Raw genomic sequence first — 22124 nt, 5'->3', positions numbered from 1 at the left:
TGCCTATCTGTTCCACTATTGCCTTCATCTCTCTGTCTCTACCTTCAGTAGCCACCATCACCACCGACCAGCCCAGGAGTGACCCAGCCTACGCAGCTCGGCCCAGCTCACCATCTCCTCACCTCCTACTGTTGGTCAAACACCCGGCTACTACTCATCGACAGGACTACGCACTATTTCCCTCTGTGTATTGTTACTCCCTTCATCACTGTATATAATAAATCACTGCATGCACCGAAGTCGGCTACCTGGGTCCGCCTCTTTCTCGTTCGCACGCTGACTGGTGCGAACGGCACATAACAACAGTAACAAATAAAAGCTGATTCTCTGCAACATAGAAATCAGGTACTGACCTTAAAATAAATACTTTTTCATTCAATGTTTGTGACAGAATATTTGCTATTTATAAGATTGTAAATACACTCAACCTTGGGAAATAGAGATTTGCTTTCAGGTCCACTGAGCTTTTATGCATTACTATGGTTTGAAAACAACAAAAATGGTGTATTCCAGCCCTGCCAACATAATAGCTAACAGAATGGTTTGTGTGGTGCAGAGTATTCAGACAGCTGATGTGACTACAGGGTGGATCAGTGGAGTATGGTTTAGTGTGCACATCCAAATGTGGCTTAAGTGAAGTGGAAGGCAGCATTTTACATATATGGAACATGTGCTGTACAGTATATCTCCTCATAAACACATGACCATATTCAAGACCACATATGTTGTTACTGAGACAGAATAAACATGAACAGAAGGAAAGGAAATTCTGCATCATAATGTTAAAGACAACAATGCAGTCAGCTTAACTGAATTTGTCTTCCCAATGACATCAATGATCCCCTGATTGCATTCACTGACAGCTGTATCTGTTGCCATGAAAGCCAAGTCCTGTGCAAGCAGTGGCTTTTGATGTAGTCTATTATCCCCGTTTACTGATTCAGCTCCTCTTGTCTTCAAAGAAAACGCGCCCACAATTCAGCACAAAACACAAATTAACAAATAACAAAAGAACGGCAGTCAGATCCTTCTGTTTGTCAGCTGTGTGTCGAGGAACAAGTTACAAAGGTTTGTCACATATCCTTCTGTCATACTCAGTACGTAGCTACAGCACAACCACTTGCCATTTTAATTTTCCTTGTGCATAACAGATACTTCTTTGAATGGGTCATGCAAAACCAGAGCTATTTTATGTGAAATGTGAAGCTTTGGTACACCAGCAGGATTTTGTCCACAGGGAAAAAGAAAAGCAGATAACAACACACACTGCAACGGTGTCACACTTCGCTTTGGTGGTAACAGTGTGTAGAGAAACGAGCATTCATTGCTAATCCAGTTAAACTATTTCTAACGTTATGATTCTAAGCCTGAACTCTCCCACCATGGTGTTAGCCATTCCACTGAGTAATGAAAATGGTACTTATACAATTCTAATACTGTACAATTTGATGCAAGAGATTAAAGTGAACATACAGAACATTTAAAATAGGGAAAAATAGCATTGGAGTTGCAAATATACTGTGCACAGCAGCAGAAATCTAATCAACTAATTTATATGATCACAAATGTGTTACTGCCTAGTTGGGTTAGATCGGTCACCCGTGCAGTCAGCCATGATTGTTCTTACCAGGGCAACTTGTCTTCTCGGAAGTGAAACTGGGCTCAGAGTTCTCAGAGGGAATGCTCTGGATGGACGACAGGGGGATGTCAGTGTCTGTGCTCGTCAGCCACGTCGACTCGGTCTCTTTAGTCCAGCTCTCCATGTAGCGTGGCTCCAGAGCATCCATCCTGCTTCCCCCACAGCCCATGGCTCTGCCTTGGGGCTCCTTCTTATTGCAGCTGGACCTTTCTTCAGAACAGAGAAAACCAAAAACTGAGGTTATAATACTGACTGAAAGGTTCTAATATTGCAGAGTTGCTTCCTTTTAAGTTGTACTTATCATACAAAATGAACTAATGTGAATGAAGTAGTCAAAGCTTTGGACAAAGCTTTTCATTCAATGACTTTTCTTTCTCTTATTTCCTACATTCTAGATTATTTCTGAATACATCAAATTATAAAATAGGACTGAGAGGTAAAAAGGGTAAACAAAGCAAAATATGTGGTCCAGCTCCTCCCAGACCATCTCAGCTGGGTTTGGGTTGAGTGAATGTGGAGACCCGCTCACTTCATCACTCATCCTCGTGGTCAAACAGCCGTTACGTTTGAGGTGTAATTTGGGTTACCGTCCTCCGATGGTCCCACTAGGTGCTGAATGTGTTGGTGGTGACGCTGGTGAAGTGCGTTTGGATTTCAGAATAAATCACCAGGTATGTTATGAGCAAAGCATTCCCAGACATCACACCTCCTCCTCCACGCTTCATGGTGGGAGACACACGTGCAGATACCATCCGTTCACCTGCTCTGTCTCTCACAAAGACATGGTGGCCCTTCACAATTTGGACTCAATGTTCTAACATCTGTTCCTTGTGTTTCTTGCCCCAGGCACTTTATTTCTTCGTATTGCCTCCCCCACTTGTGGCCTTCCTGTGCTGAGGTGGTCCTCATGTTTTTTATGACTGCAGTTGAAGAAATGTTCAAAATCCTTTAACATTTTCAGACTCACTGACCTTCGAGTCTTAAAATGATACCAGCATCACCTCTGCACAACTCAAATGCATTAAGAAGGAATCAGTGATTGGCATTTGTTCATTAATATGACTAATTCAGATAATAATCAACAAATTCATCCATAATGAATACTATTAAGTGTATTCTCTTGCTGCCTAAAGCTGGACATTCTCTCACAGGACATCAACACAAACACAGAATACTTACAGCACAGCACACAGCTGTGGCAGAAACCCAGCGCCCTCATATGAATGATTAGTCTCCAGTTAGAGTAGGATGAGTTGTGCCATCTTTAAGTCCCCTTTACATTTTCCTATGAGCACGTGAAGGCAGTATCTTATTATCAGTCAGGTGTAAGAAGACCATTACAGGATCCAGCTGCTAAAACATCCAAATATGTGGTCACCTACAAGAATGAAAGAGAGGGAGGGAAATTGCATGCTTTTGAATTACTAACATTTTCTTAAGTTAATTTGACAGACTCTGATCCAGTATACAGTAATTAAAGCTCTGTTCAGTTTTGTTCTGTACAAAATCCATGAATCGAACTGCACTCCGCTGGTTATGATAAACCAGCTCTAATGTGGTGACTGTCCTTGTTGTGCACTGTTGTTCTGTAGTGTTTTGTACTGCTGTTACCATCTGTGCTGTCCTAATGTACACCTATGTGCCCTGCTGAAGCTGTGGAAAATCCTTCTATAGACCTGTTAAAATTGGACAACACTGAGAATGAATGCACCTTGTAAAATCATTATTAAACCACGCCACAGGGTGGGTTATTGAGCTTATTTGAATGGGGTTTTCCATCATTTAGCCGCTGATGACGTATGAATGTTACTGAATAAACTGTTCACAATCAGACCAACTATAAATCTTTGTATTGCCTGCTTTACTACTACTAATATTTTCCCAAACACTTAGGCTCAAATAACGGGAACCCCGACGTAGCCAGTAAAACGGTAAACGCGCAGTAAACACACTGAAGCCTACGACTGTGTCAGTACAGTCCCTGCAACTGGCACCGCTGTTCAGCATAACAGGCCACGTGAAAACACCACTGGCAGCGTTAAATAAGATGAATGAATACATAAATAAAAGCGTTGTAAAAGATGCAGGACAGAAACACCAACGACACTGATTAATGCGGTTAACAGAGACAAATGAAACAGTCCGCAGTAGAAGACGATAAAGGCTTACTACTGATGGAAAGTGGCTGTTTTCTCCTCCGCGTCGTCTGCCAGACAGACCTGCAACATATTGCCAGTGAAGACCCTCCCCCGGTCGGTAACAGGCTGCGCGTCTGTGCGCACCAGCTTGGACCTCAGCAAAGCATGGTTTGTTTATGAAGGAACAGTAAGTGCACGTTAACTTTAAAACATCATACTGCAGTGGCCCTCTGTGCTCACTGACACGGTTTATGTTTTATATCCATTAAGCAAATAAGGCCCATTGTTATGTATATAATACAGTGCATGCCAATAGGGAGACAAACATTAAATATTTAAACACTAATACAGTAGGATACACAATGCTGGTTCTATTTTTAAGACTAGACCGCAAAAAATGTACAGAAGTGCGGATGACGTGTTACTGTTGTCCAAGGTGACTTTAAAAGAGAAGCACAACATTGGCATGCTTCAATCTATGGCCCTAAAACCCCAGTAAGATGTTCACGACGCTGCCCACAAGGGGGCAGTCACAGCCCACTCCTGTGTCTTAAGAACTGGGCTGATGAATATGCATTATGAGTGGTTCCCGTGTTCTTCATTTTGGATAACAGTTTTGTTGTTTTTTTTCATATTATTTCCTTGTAATAATTCATTTAGACAGCAGAGTTTTGTGACAGTGAGCAATCACGCACAACACCAGGACCCTGAAACTAGTGCAACTAAATGGAATTCAGTCATCTGTCATTTTATTATTTCCACATCATTCTCCTACTGTAACATGTCAAAATATCATCAGTGAAAAAGGCCTGCAAAAAGTTAAAAACTGAATAGCGTGGGAATGTTCATATCATCGACTCCATTTCATTGATGGCCTGTGATACTTCTCACTCAGCAGCAAAGTGCACACTCATTACAGTTAAGGTTATCTACTTTGGATTGTTGATTTCCACAGTGAGAGTTGCTCTCACAGATTTGTTTGTGTAACTCAAGGTAATTTATCACTGATGCATACAGGTGCCAGTAAAGCACATTACAAAAAAACCCAAGAAGAACTGAGCTTCACAGATCAATTCACTAATGGGGTAGCTCACCATTTGTTTTCATTGCAAGGCGCTCTGAGGGAAAGATTTAAAGTGCACAGTATACTGTCCTGTCAGTTAGTGATGACCACTTCCTTAATGTATATCACTCACTTCATGAGAGCTTTCAAATAGCCAGGAATTGGTTGGATGAGCGAAATATTTCAAAATACAGCTGTAAAAATAGGATTTAAAACTTGTCAACTCTTGGGAAGCTACAGCCTGATTTTTGAAGTTCACTCTGCAAACTACCTTGCATTTTCCTTCGCTACTGGACAGTCTGCAATAAAGAGCGACGAGAAAAACAGAAGAGCACACTGTCTGTTGCACTACTGAGCCTCCCTCCTGTACCTTATCCACATGGATGACCTGAAAAGCAAAAGTAGAAAGGAAGATGTTTCATCAGCAACATTATTAGAACATTAAATAACCATATATAAACAGTGAATTGTGGTTCACTGTGGGGAATTGCCAAAAAACAAAAAGGCCAACCTGCCAATTTTCCTAAATATGTATGGAGCCATTATTTGTGTTGGTCTTGCAGAGTCTGAGCTGAATCAAATCCCTGTGACTCCCTGTGCTCAGCCCTCTCCTCATCCCCTGTCATCCAGCTAATGAATCGTGCTTCGTGTGGCCAGTTTGGTCAATATGAAGCTGGACAGCTTTGATTTGTACGTCCTAGCCCTGTGTCCTATCGGACCACTGGTCAATAGGCCTGTCTTCCCATTACCTTGGCGATTAATGTGGCACGCTGCCAAACGATGCACTGGAGTGAATTACAGGGGAGCTCTCAGCACTTTCAGCAGCAAACAGTGAGGCATTCCAGCTTAGTTATATCAGAAATTCACTTTGCACAGGGCTGATACTGCAAGCACAGCAGCTGTCTTTTCAAAGTGACCAAGACAGTGAAATCCTTAGCAGAGCATTTCTGGAAGGAAATGGAGAATAAAGGGAAAGCCGCAATTTGGTCACAAAGGTCTACAGAGAATTCCCTGGACTTAGTCATTGTTCTGTGTATTGTGGGATCTTATACACACTTGTCCCGCCTCCTCCATGTTAGCAGATGGGACATGAGCCAAAATAAAACCTCAAAGTACAAATCAGATCAATTTTTCCCAAAGGTTGCTTATGTGGTTGTTGGTAGATATTATCATGCTGATGTGTGAACAAGTGGTCATTTTTCTAGTAAGTTTATTTATAATAAGTTATTTGATAATATAAAATGAGGTGTATTTCACTTGATTTGACAGCTTTGATTGGCGGGCCGATGCTGTCACTGCACTTCTGGTTGCTATTGCACCAAATCTGGTTGCAAAAAAGCAAGATGGCAGCCGCCGTATTCATAATATTTTGGCTTTATTTTTGCATAGTGCAGGGTGGTGATGTCATGTCCACTGTATAAGTGTCAATGAGCTCCAACAATTACATTTCCCACTGTCATTAATTAAATGTATTCATTTCCTACAGTGGCATGTCAAAAAGCAGGGTATCCACAAAGCTATTTTATAAAGGAAATGTTTTTATTTATGCTCAAGATGAGATGCATGTTTTCCCTTTAAAATGATATACAGTGCCTCCATGCTCCAGCTGGCCTCAGCATTCATCCCCCTGCTGCTTCACATTAAACAGTTGGTCGTGGTTGCTAGTGGATAATATGATTTGCAAAGTTTTACAGAAGAGAAAAATAACTATTTTCTGGCTAATTCTGTCAGGAGGGGGAAGTGAATGAGCAAATGTGCAGCAGCAAAGCAGCCATATCCAAACCTTCACTGGGGTTTCAGCGAGACAGCCAGCGAGTTACAGCACTAGTAAACTAATGAGGATGCTGTGAGCATGGAAATGGGAACAGTGGCTCCCAATTAAAGGATCATTGGTTTTGTAATCCAAGTACCATAATGATTATAGGCTTTATAAAACCTAATAAATTCAAACATAAAATGTGTCCTAGTTTCTAAAAATAATAGTGCAATCTCATTAAATTAACACCAAAACCTACACATACACAAACAGCTAAAAAAACAAAACAAAACAAACAAAAAAAAAACTTTTCTTGGCTGTTGTGGACAGAAAAATGGAACTTATTCTGTAAATGATACTGAATGTTATCATGTCCATTTATCCAGATTGCAGCAGCAAATTGCTAGCTGGAAAATGAGCAATTTCTCCAGATTGAGTGTTGCCTGGAGGTAGTGGTTCAGCACCATCAGTCACAGTCCTGAGCCTTTTTCTAGCAGAGACCTGGCTCCTCTTCAGAGGTTGTGTTCTCTCAATGCATCACGGTCTGAGCTGACACGACACCTTTTCATTAGTGCAAATTGTTCCAGAAGACCGGTGCTACCACTGCGCAAAATAAGCGAGCTGCACTGAAATAGTAATGCGTACTATGCAAAAATAGTCACGAGATGTGGGTGGGTTTATTGCTCTGGTGTTTATTAATCTTGGGGAATAAGAAGAGCTGCTCAGAAGCATGCAGCCATTCAGTGAAGATGAAGAGGTTTAGCTTTTATGTTCCTTTGTTATGTCTTCTAAACTCATCCCTTAATGGAAGCTGAATAAAACTATACAGCACAGCATCAATAATTTTAGAACATATAAATTAACACAATATTTCATCATATCTTGATGAAACAGACTTTTATCTTTTTTACATAAGACTGAAAACTGTCTAAATTTAAGTAGCACAAAATGCCATTTTTGACCTAATAATGATTATTTGGTTAAATAAATTAAGTTGTTCTCCACAAAGGATTTATGTAATTTCCCTTTCTGTTATTTACATTATCTGGGGAAGTGCTAACATCAATTTTTGGCTTCTCCACTGGCCTCAATTGATATTAATGTTTTTTTAAATTCTGCTGATGTCTGGCCCATAAAAGCAGTCTTTACATTTTATGTGCTTCATTCATTTTATCCAGTTAAACACACAACTCTAATCCTATCAAAGGCAAGGAATATCCCAGAAAGGGAATTAGTGGGGGCTTACGAAGCATGACAGCAGAGCATTAGTATTCATGGGATTTCTTGGGACAGACTCTTTGATTCAGAGAAATCATCCTGGGAAACGATGATGGAACCCACAGTAAACTACAAGCTGCCACAAAGAGCTGGGTGTTGGAGATGTTGGGCTGAAGATGAATCCAAAAGTTTGACTTAAAGGGGTGAAGAAATCTTGTGTCAACTAAGGTCCGGATGGGACCACCCTCATTCAGACTTTATTGTTGACAAATCTGTCCACATTCTTAAGCTTCTTGCAACAATTAGATGGACACCTGAGTCACTGATCTGAATACTGCATACACATCTGTGAAAAGATCAGATCAGCCTTATAACAAAGGCTGATTGACATGCAGTTTGATTTCATTTTCCAAGTTGGCTCAGTTGCACAGTTTTTGCACAGCATGAGTGACATGTTGACAGAGTAAATACTACCACTGGTTGAAAAGTACCTTAGCAGAATGAACTGCCATGGAAAGCTAATGAGCCAATGAGATAATCTGTTGATCACGATCCTTCTTAAACTATGAGTGGTTTTGTTAAGTTACAGTGATGATTTGTTGCTGAGCCGATTTCTTTGAGTCCTTTTGAAAAAACATTTTTGGCAGAATGATTGTTAAGTACGTGATTCACTTAAAATGAAAGAGTTTTTGTTTTCTCCCTTGGGATGCAACTGCCAAACAATGGCTCCCTGTCTCACACAGGATCAATACAAAATGAATCCACATTACAGGGGGAAGAAGTGTGTAGTACAGTAAAAAGGAGCATGCAGGATGGCAGATGGGGCCGTTTCATACACCGCTGGTCCACTGTAATGGGAACAGAGATTATCCACAGCTTATATCAAGATGTATGCATCTCACAATTCAAACCGACAGGACAGGTAAGGACTACAAGTGAATCAAATTTGCTGAAAATAAAACAAAATCATTGTATTATTACATCTCTTATGGGGCAAGTATTCCCATTTCTTTTGCTAAAATAGCCTGTGTTTGTTATTTGTGAGCATTGTTTAACTTAGTCTACAACCTAAATTGTGATCATTCAGTGCACAAAATCAAGGGAGAGAGTTATTTTGCATCATTTTATGGAACAAAAACAATGTCATAAAATGTAAAAAAAAAATGCAAGGAAAGTAAGTGAAGTGAAGTGAGGAGGAGGAGAGAGGCAAAAACACATTCATCAGGAAAGCATGAGTCTGAGCTGATGTCCCCTCTAATCATGAACATGTCAGAAAAGATTTAAAGTGCAGGCAGATCCACTGCTCTTATGTCACTGACTGTACGATAAATCACCCCTGGTAAAGGCATTAAAAAGTCACACTTCCCTATGGATTGCTCCAGATGGAAGAAAGTTTTGATGAAATAGGACATTACTGCCGCATATGGACTGACTTTTTGCTGAACACATATGGTACACATGCTTCTGTCGGTTCGCCCATGTGCACCTTGTGTGAGCATGTAGACACACACAGACCTGAATTTGGATGCATGTAGTACTGTAATTCTCATTTATAAATACATCAACCCAAAATGAAAAGTCCTTGGCATCACACCTCTGGTACCGGCAGCTGTGTAAATCGAACACAGGAACAGCAGTTTACCGGCTTTTTAAAGTTCAATGTAAAAGGGCTTAAATCAAAAAAGTTCTCTTGAAAAAGAGTCAAAACACCAGCAGTTTCCTGCAATTTCGGTGTAAAAGGGCTTTAAAGACTAATTGCCTCACAAAGTGAAGCAGCATCGACCATGACATATTAACTGTGCCTGATTTCAAAAGCTTTCCACTTTATTATTGTGTGTTGTGTGTGAAAATGCTCAAAACAATGACTCCTGCATATTCTGGGTCTCACTTTGGCCTAATGAACTATTAAAGTGAATTAAGTGTGACATCAGCGCTGTGACTGAGCGGACTCCCTACGTGGCTGTTCAGACTCAACATTTATCTAATGTGACATAAGTGTCAACCTTCAGCAGCTCTCGCCTTGTTACTCAGTGACTTTGTGATTCTGGCAGCTGCTACTGCTGATTCGGGTCTCTCTTTCTGCAGAGCAGTTTGCACCTGCTGACAAAATCAAGTTTCATACATCGGTGTCAACTACCACTGCCTGGAGTCTTAAATTAAAATGATGGTTCTAATTGTAGGTGATGATGATAATTGCCATGAAGCTGACACCTAGTCAGCAGTAATGAATCACACCCCAGGTGGAAAAGAATGACATCTATTTGGATCAAAAGTCTTTATTTGTAACCAGAGGGTTCTCTCTCATGCCTTAATATGGACAGCCATTTGCCTCTTGTGAGCTGTATCTTGGAAACAGCAACCAGTGATGTACATATACCTCATACCTCTTTCATTTGGCCGTTTCTGAGGCAGGACCGTGACTTTACAATTTTATTGCAGATGCTAAAATTAGGGTCGAGCCCAAACAAGGGAAGGCTGTGAGGACACAGTGAGCGCAACGAGAACGATAATGCGAGGATGCCACATCGAGCAGGGACCTTGCAATTTAGGTGAGATATTGGGTGAGTCAGTAAAGCACATGTTGAGTTCGACCCAGCGCTGATTACAGAGGCACCATGCACTACAATCTGCAGCATTAATCTGACATTGCTGGAATAAGAATAGGATCGCACAGGGGCTACATACAGTAGTTCAAGTAAAAAGGCAGGTGTGTCTGGAGATTGTTCACCACTGCATGAAATGAACTTATGATTTACATGTTCCTTTACAGAGCCGTGGGCTCAGTGGCTAAAAACCAGAGATGCATAATACAGTTTCCGTTTGTCAGTGAGGTTGCAACCTCTCGGCCTTCTCTGACGGACAATGAATACAGTATGGATATGTCAAGGCTGAAGGTGTGATTAGTGTGGAACACAAGAAAGAGGGAACAGTGAGAGTAACCTTCAGACTTCACCCCCAAACTCAGCTGTCCATCATACTTCTAAAACCACTGAAACATTTCATTGAGCAGTCATCGGGTGGTTCATGGGTCCCTGCTGCTTATGAAGACACCTGCGTGCCTCAGCTCAGCTTCTTGAGCATGCTGATAGTGTATATCTACAAGATATATTTCTTAGTCTACCATTAACCTTAGCTTCAAATCTTCAATCAACTATAGTCAGTTTTTATAATAACAAATCTTTCAAATGACAAAGTGAAAAAAATAATACAATAATATGAAAGCGGCCTCTCAGTGATGAAGATATAGGGAATCATCACCTGAATCTGCAGCTCCCTTTGGATTTACAGAGACACTGTACGGTGAAGATTTGTAAGCAGATGGTAGAAGTGCATCAAGTGAGAGCTATGACTTGGACTGCACTACTAGACCTGCTGACTTCTGATGAATGAGCTTTCTGTTGTGCCTGATCATAACATTACTTCTCACCGTCCTAACAGCATGCAGCAGTGGCAGGGATTTACACAGATAAAAGTCTGCCTGTGTGTCACCTTTGAGGCCTTGGGTAAAAACCTTTCTCATTTTATTTGTATCACCATACCTGATGCTTTGTATTCTGCAATTCCAATCCTGTACCATGAATAAACCATAAAAAGCTAGGTAGTTCAAGCTGACTAGTTGTTCTATTTGCTCTGCATTTACTTCCAGCTTTTGGACAGTGTGTTTCCAGACCACTTGGTGGCAACAGTGTCTCATATTGTTAAGGGATCATTTTTAAACAAATAAAATGACATACGAGTATGAGACAACACAGACTTGCTGACTGAACCTGCTGAAAAAGGCTTCTACTCTCATTTTTATGACAAAGGCTGGTTGAACGTAGACACACAGCAACAAAAATCTTTTCATATCACAATTTTAGTGCAAGGATTGTCGTGTTGTAGTGTCATCACAGAGCACACTACACACATACAAGATTAATACTATGGACATCAGTGATCAGGGCCGCTTTAAGCAGTAGTATGACAAAACAGAAGCGATCGAACTGAAGTAAAGTTTTCCACTACTGTGGCAAGGCTAGACATACATTAAGTTGTGCAGTTTGACTGGGCGTCACACTTTCCTCTGTTTTTCCTGAAGTCTGTGTGTAACCTTTGAAGCTGCATAGAAACAACACCTTTTTTTTGTGGTAACTGGTCACAGTTTGGACCATTTTCCCATGTGGTTTCCTGTGCATCATGTTTTCAAGTTGTCCTTCCGTCCGGTGCATACTTGCGAACATATCATCTCAGGAGCGCCTTCATGGAATTTCTTCAAATTTGGCACAAGTGTCCACTTTGATGCAGAAATGAACTGCTTAGATTAAGGTGGTCAAAGGTCAAGGTCACTGTGACCCGGTGTTTGTCCCATTCTTCCCTGAGGGAATTCCTTCAAATCTGGCACAAATGTCCACTTGGACTCAAAGATAAACTGATTAGATTTTGGGGGCAACGGTTAAAGGTCACTGACCTCACTTCTGTCCCATCCCTCTGAATTTGACTGGTTAGCAGAGGCATACAACCATGAAGCAGTAATTCTAGTTTTAATACCAGAGAGGGGATCATTTAGAGCTCTGAATGGTTTTATAAATATTGGTAGACTTATAATTATGTTGAAATACTGTGATTGAGCTTAGAGTTAACACAGTAAACACACTCAAAGGCTAAGCATTTATTTTAACTTTTTAAAACTGGGGCCAAGATGAAAAGGACACAAAACCACAACTAGAGATTGGGCAGACTTGCTTCACCACAATCAACGCAGTCTGTTTTGACCCTTTTCTCAAAAGGTATATGAGCTACTTTAGCGCTTTTCTGAACAGCTGCAGTTCACCAAGGTAATAAAAAAGCTTCTGCAAACAGGAAGCTTTCAAGAAGTCCATAATTAATTGCCTGTGCATAGAAACAACTCAGTTATTCCTGTTTCAATTAATGCATACTTTGCAGCATTAGCCTCTCTAATTCAGTTTCCAGGAGCATCACTTCATTTGCCACCTCAAATGCCAATTCATGGCATTCACAGTATTTACACTTAAGTCTATGAAACCTGACAACCAAATTCTTTACATGGTCTATAGGTTCAATGGTCTTTGGTATTCATTTCTGTTTTACCTTTCCTAGTTCTTCTCTGTTTATTAGCTGCTTTCATTTTATTTCCTTTTTCTCCACTTTCTAACAGCTGATCGTCCTTTGCTTTCTGACATTTTGATTTCCATTTATGCTGCTTTGTCAAAATCCTCATGAAATGCCAAAACATTTGGTTTGGATTGTGCTTAAGCAGCTGTGGTGTGATGTGAATCACATCAATGTCATTGTTTTTCTCAGCCTACACAACGGTTGTGATGGACCAAAAGCCCTTGCATCCACACTTTATTCAGAAAAAAAAAAAACATATTGCATATAAAAACATGCATCAATTGATAAAATTTAAAAGGTCCCAGGAGTATCTTCAAGTGTCTTATATACAAAAAAACCCCACCGGAAACAACTTTTGCCATATAGAATTAACTATGCATCCATTTTCTGTTGCTTATCTGCAGTTGGGTCATGGTGGCAGCAGGTTCAAGGTAGTCCAGATGTCCCTATTCGCAGCAATATTTTCCTCCTGGTCTGGAATTCACAGTTCAGATGAGACACACTGTTGAGTCTCTCCAGCAAGTTCTGGGTCTACCCCGGGTCTCCTAACAGTGTATGTGCCCAGAAAAGCCTCAACTGGAAGGCGCCCAGGAGGCATCCTGTTCAGGTGCCAGAACCATCTTAACTGGCTCCTTTTGATGAGAAGCAGCAGCAGCCAACTCCGCATCCCATCTCTAAGGCTGAGCCGAACCATATTAGCATTCATGATCTCATTCTTGTGGTCGCTACACAAAACCCATGGTGAGGGTTGGAACATAGGTCAGCTTTGCCTTCCAGTTTAGCTCCCTCTTCATCACAATGGTCCAATACAATACCCATACTACTGATGACTCCTCACTGAGCCGCCTGGAAAAGTCATGCTCCATTTTATTCTCACTCATGGATCAAGACCCCAAGGTACTTACGATAAACTCCTTCACTTGGGACAACAACTTGCTCCCAACCCAAAGGAGCCGTCCCACCCTTTTCCAGCATCCAACTCCTCTCAGAAAGGAAAAGCAAATTAGCATATTTCCATAAATGTCAAATCATTCATTTAAGGTGCAGTAACTACAAATGGAAATAACACTGTACATGTTACAGGAATAAAGTACATGTGCAGTACTATATTTAATTCAGTATACAAGTATTATTTTGAAAGGTATCCCCCCAGGCTACATTTTTATCAATATCAGATAATCTTCAGTATTGTGGATTACATCAGTGGAGCTGAAAAAAAAAAACTATATATACTGCATTACACACTCTATACATTCCCATGTGGCAACCTCATAACTATGAGTTATTTTCAATTGTGTTTTGATTTCAACACAAGAGCATGTTATAGTGAGGAGAGAACATGGGCGAGTGGGTATGATAAAGTAGAGGGTGACATGAGGTAATTCAGCAAACCTCTGGATCCACTGCAGTCCGCTTACTTGGCCACAGTCTCAGCCACTTTATATCTATAAACTATCTACTGAAGATGGTTTCTTGGCTTTCAGAGAATATCACCTCACACTCCTGCGCTCTGTCGTACCTTGTGAGCAGGCAGTAGTTCTGGTTCTGCAGTGGTTTTCTGAGCTTCTTTTTCAGCAGTTACTTATCAGTACCGATATCAGTGTGAATAGTGAGGCAGATGAGCCTTGAAATCTAGAGCGGCCGATTACCAAAGACCTTGGCACCTGTTAAAATTCATCTGTCTCATTAGAGATTGTAACTTCTTAAGACAAAGTGTAACTAAACTGAAGTAAAACCTCTGCATTCAAAAGAAGCTAAATATATTAAAATAAGATAAAAGTAAAAGTAATCATGCTAAAGAACAATGGCCCATATAAATAATCAGTTCAATCTTCAGTCATACTACATTAAGACTACACGCTCAAATCCAATTTTTTCCTCCCTCCAATGACTCAGATCTGATCTTTTCACAGACGTGTGAACAAACCAAATCTGATTTTTCCAGATCAGATCTGGGCTATGATCTGCATATGTGGTCCTAGATCTGAGTCATATCTGATATCTGACCATGCAGCCGTTGTCAGAACAGTAACAACAGAATTCATGTGGGTTTTTTTTTTCAGCATCTCACTCCTCTGAGCATGTGCATGTCACCTTTGTCATCAATCAGTGTTAGCCCCCTCACAAACTGGTTAAAAGTAAACAAAGGAGAGCAAAAACAGTGACAGGTCAGTTCCCAGAAGCAGAAACTTCTGATCAAGCCAAACTAGCAGGAACATGTCATAACCAAGCAGTTTGAGGGAAATGCACAATTTGACAGTCTCACAAATGTTATTTTTGTATGCACATGATGACTCAAATTTCAGTTAAATCTGCATATGCAAGGTAGTATAGGAGCTCAACAGTGTTCAGACAGGAGCTGGATACATGTCACTTACAAATGTGAACCATGAACTGAAAAAGATCGGATCTGGCTAAAAGATCGAACAACAGAACATTAATTCCTAATTTTAACATGAACTGTCATTATTAGAGACTGACAGTGTCATCAGATCTTTTTTTTTTATTAGTTACATCAAAGATACACTTTCCAGATTGTCCGTAAAATATTTTTATTATGTGTATGGATTCTGCACTTCGAAGACAGCTGACAACCACCACAAAATGTACCCTTGGTTTTTGTGATTCAATTGCATTTAATTGACTTGAGTTTATTATACACAGCCTATCTAATTTACACCGACTTCAGACAGAAGCTCCAACTGACAAACATCATCTCATCATTTTGGCAAAGAATAACTTACAGCTAAATACAACAGGGCAGACATACTGTTAAATGAAAGAACAAGCAGAACTGGGAAACTGTGGGAGGAATTTTAAGGCATGCCGATCTCTTCAGAGTGTAATAAATGTTTTATTTCTCTTTTAAAATGAGCAGATAAAGTACCGTCTGTTGTCAGAGACACATTCCGCTTACGGTTTAACAAAGCTGCTTTAGATGACTGAAAATAATTCACTTCAGCTTCCAACTGTTATTGATTTAAAGAGGAGACAAGTTATGTCCCAGACATGTTACACTATTTCTTTTTGTCATGGGTGTCAGCAGAGAACAGCAACTATGCATCCTCTCCCAAAAATACACAGCCCCACAGTAGACTAGCAGGTTTTACCTCCTCATGCCACCACTGTGGCTAAAGCCCGCCTAGAAAATAGTTACCTTTTAACCAGATAATGTCAATAAACTCCTATTAACATTTATCCAAATGACATAGGAAACTGCTTATTATTGTACTTTACCTACTGGATCCATGTGAAGTAATTAGAAGTCAGTCAAAAGGATGGCACTTTGTTTTAAATGTCTGTTTGTAATGTCCAGCACTTCATACAAAAGAGTTGACCAAATCAATGTTTTCTTGAAATGTAATCATCTTGAGACATACTATAGTTTTATGTATTTTTTAAAATTATTTACAATAATATACTCAGACATTATGTTAAGATACACAGTAATTAAGAACTTGTGCTTTATTCCATTTTAAATGTGTCATTTCATGCAAGGAAATGGCTATATACACAGATTACTGCATAACAGCAAAACACTAAGCATGGCACAAAATAATTTTAAAAAGACTGACAGTCATATTTATCAGCCAGGTTATATATTTCAAATGTTCTCCAAATTCTGACTCGCTTATCAGCTTCTCACTGAGCTGGAATAGCTGTTGCACAGATGGATCGATAAAAATGGCATGAGAGTTAAACCCTCCCCCAGAAATCAGTTGAAGTGCTGAAATCGTGTCTTTATTGCCACTACTCTATAACTCCAGTAACCATCAGATACCAGATGTGGTGAAGCTAAGTTCTCATTCTCCTTAAAGATAAAGTAAATGTTGAGGAAAGCATACACACGACTACTCTTACAAAGACTCTCAGAGACCTTTTGTAAGGAATACGGGGTTTATGCAGCCCAAGTAGCCTATGATGTCCAGATTGTCGAAAGGTCAGCAGTGTTTTAACTCCAGGACAAAGTGTCTCAAACATTAGGGGAAAAGTGTCTGATTATCTTTCTGTATGAATGAATGAATTCAATAAAAATGTTTCCTCTGTTCTTAGGAGTGTACAATGTTCAGGCCAAAACCTGTTTATTACATTACTTCCATGAAAAAGTACTGCCAGATTGTTAAACAAAATCACTGTGGCAGAAGGAAAACTTGTTTTCTCATCCCATTCAAACATTTTATAGTTATCATTTCCTAAACACAACAGGCCAGTGAACATATTGTGTTGGTGTTACAGCTGCTCACATGAGGAGTCTGCAGCCTGGATTTTCTTGGCCAAACACACAACCCTCTGTGGAAATGAGCAGTTTTCATACAGAAGAAGACTGATACCGTAATACTGTGCTGACAAAGTGACCTAAAATGAACCTCAGTGTAGTAAAACTAGACAACAGACTAAAAAAATGAGTCCTAAACCGATAAGCTGAATATTCCTGCTTGACTATGTAAGGTAATGTTTCTTACATTACCTTAATCAATTGAATGAATGATCTAACTACTACAAACTGAAGTGACTTTTTAGCCTAGATTGTAATATTATTAACTGTTAACACACTTAAGTCCTGAGGAAAAAAAAAATTGCAAAAAGGTTTCCTTGTCATTTCATTTGTGAGGCAGGTGCAGGTTCATGCAGCAGAGGTTGAGGAGGAGGTGAAGAGCTCCCTGAAGAGGGTTTTAATGTTACAACAGAAGGTTATAAATGACTGCAGTTGGAAAGTCAATTCATCTCCAGTGAGCCGGACACATGAAAAATCAAGTCTGAGTGTAACAGAGGCCAGTTCGCTTGGAGTGCAGTAGAGAGGGGACACCTGCAGTGGTGTAAGGCTAAATATGGACTCGCAGCTGCTTCATAGGTCTGGCTACGGTTTCTAAATGAGCCACAGTTGCAGGGAACTTTAGGACAATGACTTGGAGAATTTAGTGAAGGTGTGCACTGCAGCATTTTCTGTGAGTTTAAGGGTCAAAGGTATTAAAATATGTCAGCAAGTCCTACAAATTAAGCAGCAAAATATACAGTTATAATTGCCCTCTGGGATCACACATAGAGAATGAGCATTTTTGTAATCTGATACGTCGTCAGCTGCCCCTTTGAAAACTGTTAGAAATCTCTGTTGCAAAATGAAACTGTTTTCCTAGCGGACACTGTTAGAGGTAAGGTTTCATTCAGCCTGGTCTCAACAAAATGTATAATAGTTATGTTGGTCTGCAATGCAAAATGTACTAGTCTCCAAAATTTGGACATGGCAACATTTTCTGGATGGAAAATTGTGACATGGCAACGTCTCTCTCAACTTTCCTTATGCATGGTTAGGTTTAGGCACAGAAAGTACACGGTTAGGGTTAGGGAAAGTTCTTAGGTTCAGTTAAAACACTCTCAAATGAAAAGGGAAACTTTGGACAATGTCAGACACAGGACACAGTCTCTGGTTCTTTGTGTGACAGTCAGGTGACAGCAACCACCACCTTCACCTGTGGACCAGCTATTGTACATTTTCATGTGACAGCAGGGTGTTTCATTAGTTTGAGGCACAAAAATAACTTGACTGAAGGAACTTAGCTGCATCACATCACTAACCTCCTGAAGTCTCTGCAGGTATCTGGAAACAGCTCTGAGCCAAGAAATAGTCCTGCACATAATCTACTGTAAACTAACAAACTGACACTAATCCATATAAAGTCTACAGTTTTTTTAAACAATGAAGAAATAATGTATTAATGAGTTACAGAGGTGACAAGAAAGTGGTAATGATCTTCTCATCTAACACAGCTAGAAGGTGAATAAGCATATTTACACATACAGAATGTACAACTATTCCCTATTTAAAAACAAAAACAAACAAAAACCAAAAAAGGTGCTCTCTACTGGTAGGAATGGGACCTGAAGAGCGATCTCTCATGTCAAAATTCACGGCTGTTTTGGTCCGTCCAAACACCCCATCCCCCTGCTGCTGCTGCTTTGGGCATTTCCTAAAACACAAATGATGCTGTCATTTTTTGGGGGAGAATAAAACCCAAATAGATCCAATTAGTTTTCCACTAATTACCAATTATTTATATTTTTACAGTAAAGTTACTCTATGCAGTACCTATACTGCTTGTCCATGACAGCTAACAGCCGACTTGATGTACTCATGTCCTTGTCATTGCACCCCACAAGCACTTTCTTTGTAATCCACAAGAGATTTCCACCATCTTTATACTGTAGGCTCTTTGTAATGGATACCTAAAGCACTGGCCAGGAAGCAAAGGGCACACTTGGTCTTTAAACCTGGAATAGAAGCACCTCTGTGTACATAAATCCGGCTTGCCTGTCTGGCAACTTGGTGCGGTATAAAAGCCAAGTGGCTGTTTTCAGTAATGAACAAAGGTGCAGTAAAAGGCAGCTCTCGCCTCGCTGTGCCAAGATGTGTCGTCACATTTGTTACCTTCTTAATGGAGCTACTTAAAATTAATGCAGAGTCATTTCAAACTGTTGACTCCAAAATTAGCTCACAGAGGGTACGGAGAGAGAAAATGCTTAACTTTGCTGTTTCTGACAGCAAAGTCATCTCAGTGTAAAAAAAAGGCCCTTTCTCAGTATTCTGGATTGGATTCAGATACTAAGACGACATGATGTGCCAATATCATTAATAGACTTCCATATTACTTAAAGCCTGTCAAGCTTGCTGAAAAGACAAATTAAGCAGCCATAAAGATAAAGGACACATCAGTGCACTGGAAACTTAATGACTGATACCCTTCAAGGGTGAACAACATACAGTACTTTTATACTCATTTCAATTCAACCAAGCTTATAAGAAAGCGGCAGAGAGAGGCTAAAAACAGCTGAAAGAAACGCACTGAAAACCTCACAAAACATGGAACAAAATGCAGAATGGATTCTGATGAACAGAATGAACACATAGTATAATGTAGCTAATGAACTCCTACTTTATAGCTCCTATCTTACTCAGCTTTGATGTGTCAAGAGGGCCAATACTCAGCCTCTATTCATACCCTCTTACCTTCCATTTACTGCAATTGCTCTTAAATCCCTTCACTTCTCTCAGGTCCGATTTGATCACTTTTTTCAGCAGCAATCCTCTTTGATCATTTAGAAGAATACCGTCATGATATGAGGGCTTTAACCAGTGAGCTTGCTATAAATGGTTGCCCCCTATGTTAGGATGTTTTTGATATATAAGCTTTTTTGCATTTCTGTCATATCATAAATGACACTGGCCTTGTAAATACTAAAAACTATTTCCTATCTATTATTACCAGTACTGTTATAACAAGAATTAGCTTTTAACCCCTTCAGTTACAAACAATCAATATAATGCAAGTCATCTCCTTTATTTTGAAATGTCATGAGTCAAAGAGCCTGTGCACTCACTATAATTTGAGCATCAAGTGAGTTCTCTCTTTCCATTGCCATCTTTAAATTAGTTGTGCTAATTTTTCAGGGCATGTATTCTGTCTGTGCTGACATATTAAAACATCTTATCCCTATTATAGACAAATACTGACTGATTGCAATGTTTCTACTTCAAACATTAGTTGACATTTACAAATGGAGCTGTATTGTGCATTTAAATGAAAAACTACTTCGTCAATAGCCAAATGTTGCTGAACGTATTCTTCAAATGTTGTCTTTTATAGGTATGCAACCACAAATATAGACATTTGAAAATGTCAGAGCTGAGAATGTTTAATATTTGAGACTTTCTCTGCTTTCAGTTCAAAGAAAAAGCTGTGTGTGATCAGCTCATCTCCACTCACAACCCTGTGGGACCGCTTATAAATACAAATGAGTGACTGAGTGAAAGGCTAAAAACTGTTGCTGGTTTACTATCACACAATTAAAGGGCTCTAAATAACAGGGTGCATCTACCTGTGACATGACTGCTCTTGTAAAGCTGTCATCCGACCGTAAAATACAACCCATTTACGTGCAGATCTGAGAAGAATCATTGCTTGGCGTGGGTCAATTAACCTATGTGAAGTGAAGAATGGGCCAGGGGAGATGTGCAAAGGGCACAACAAAATAGAGTTCAATTAACTAGACATGTCTATGTAGGAGAAGCACTGATGCCCTGGTATCCACATAATCCACTACATCAACAGTGACCTATTTTTTATCTTACTTTGAGTAAGTTAAAGGATAATATTCACCATTGTGAAACATCATGTAAAGAAGAAATGACCATAGTAATTAATATTTGACAAAAATATACATTAGCTAGAAAAGAAGACCAAAAAAAAAATCACTTGTATTCTTAAAAGGTGCCTTAACTAAGATTTTACACATGAATCAAGTGAAAATGGGGCAGGACGTGATGTTTATCCACTATCTTACCCCCGCTAAGCAGTAGGGGTGTGGCCCCTTGAGACAGGGGTGCAGCCCCACCACTTCCCATGGCTGTGGAGTTGATGCTACACTATGGACCAATCAGATGCAATCAAAGGGAAAATCAAGGGTACTAAAGCTCATCACGTCTCCCACTAAAATTACAGAGTGTGTGTTTCAACATCAGTGCCAGTCATAATAGCTGATAACACCTTCTGAGGGGGTATGTTATCATGAATTTCTACACAGCTGGGGTATCTACACTGGGGTGGTGTCATAGGCATGTGCGAGCAGTTTTCAGCATAACTGGAAGGTCAAGTAAATGTGAAAATGTTAAAGATTGTTTTTACTGAAACAAAGTAGTACATTAACAAAACAAGTCCGGACATGGGAGACAAGACAACGGACACATGACATTACAAAAAGATGTAGAGTGTTTTACAAGATCGTGGTGTGTGAGGCTGTGAGGGCAAGATAGGAAGGAGAGAAAAAACATCCCAGGGACGGCACCACAACAACAATGATAAGATACTACCAATAAAAGCAGCTTATTACATTTTTAAAGGTTGGTGGGAATGTGCGTGGCCTCAGGTGTTTGGTTCAAGTTGAAATGGGTTAAAAATGGGTTCCATGTGTCATAAAAAGCTGATAAACTATTCTTGTGAATAGATGCCATTTTCTCTAGTGTGATGTATTCTATCAGAAGGTTGGTCCAGTGGTTTACATGTAGAGATTGTTTGATTTCCAGTTATGAAAGATTGTTTTCTTGGCAGTAGTTAGAGAAATGAGTATAAGTTTAAATTGCTGGTCATAGAAAAGATATTATTGCAAATTTCTGTCCAGAAGTCAGAGCTGAGGGAGAGTTAAATC

The 22124-nt window shown here is 39.9% G+C and overlaps 1 protein-coding gene across 2 annotated transcripts in view; it reads right to left on the bottom strand.

Annotated features, from left to right (window-relative positions):
- Positions 1–3986, bottom strand: part of baalcb (BAALC binder of MAP3K1 and KLF4 b) — a 5353-nt gene extending 1367 nt beyond the window's left edge. The window contains exons 1-3 of one of the 2 annotated variants that reach the window (XM_020617333.1): positions 3809–3986; positions 2819–3017; positions 1628–1846 (exon numbers count right to left, since the gene is read on the bottom strand). In XM_020617333.1, the coding sequence (XP_020472989.1) occupies positions 1628–1846; positions 2819–2858 (259 nt within the window). In that variant the 5' untranslated portion in view covers positions 2859–3017; positions 3809–3986. Of the gene's footprint in view, positions 1–1627; positions 1850–2818; positions 3018–3808 lie in introns of both variants that reach the window. The other variant, XM_020617334.1, reaches the window with a different exon arrangement.
- Positions 3987–22124: the final 18138 nt, after the last annotated feature.

Source organism: Monopterus albus, unplaced genomic scaffold, assembly GCF_001952655.1.
Source record: "Monopterus albus unplaced genomic scaffold, M_albus_1.0 scaffold188.1, whole genome shotgun sequence".
NCBI lineage: Eukaryota > Metazoa > Chordata > Actinopteri > Synbranchiformes > Synbranchidae > Monopterus > Monopterus albus.
Note: the sequence above shows the minus strand (reverse complement) of the source record. Positions and strands in the feature narration are given on the sequence as shown.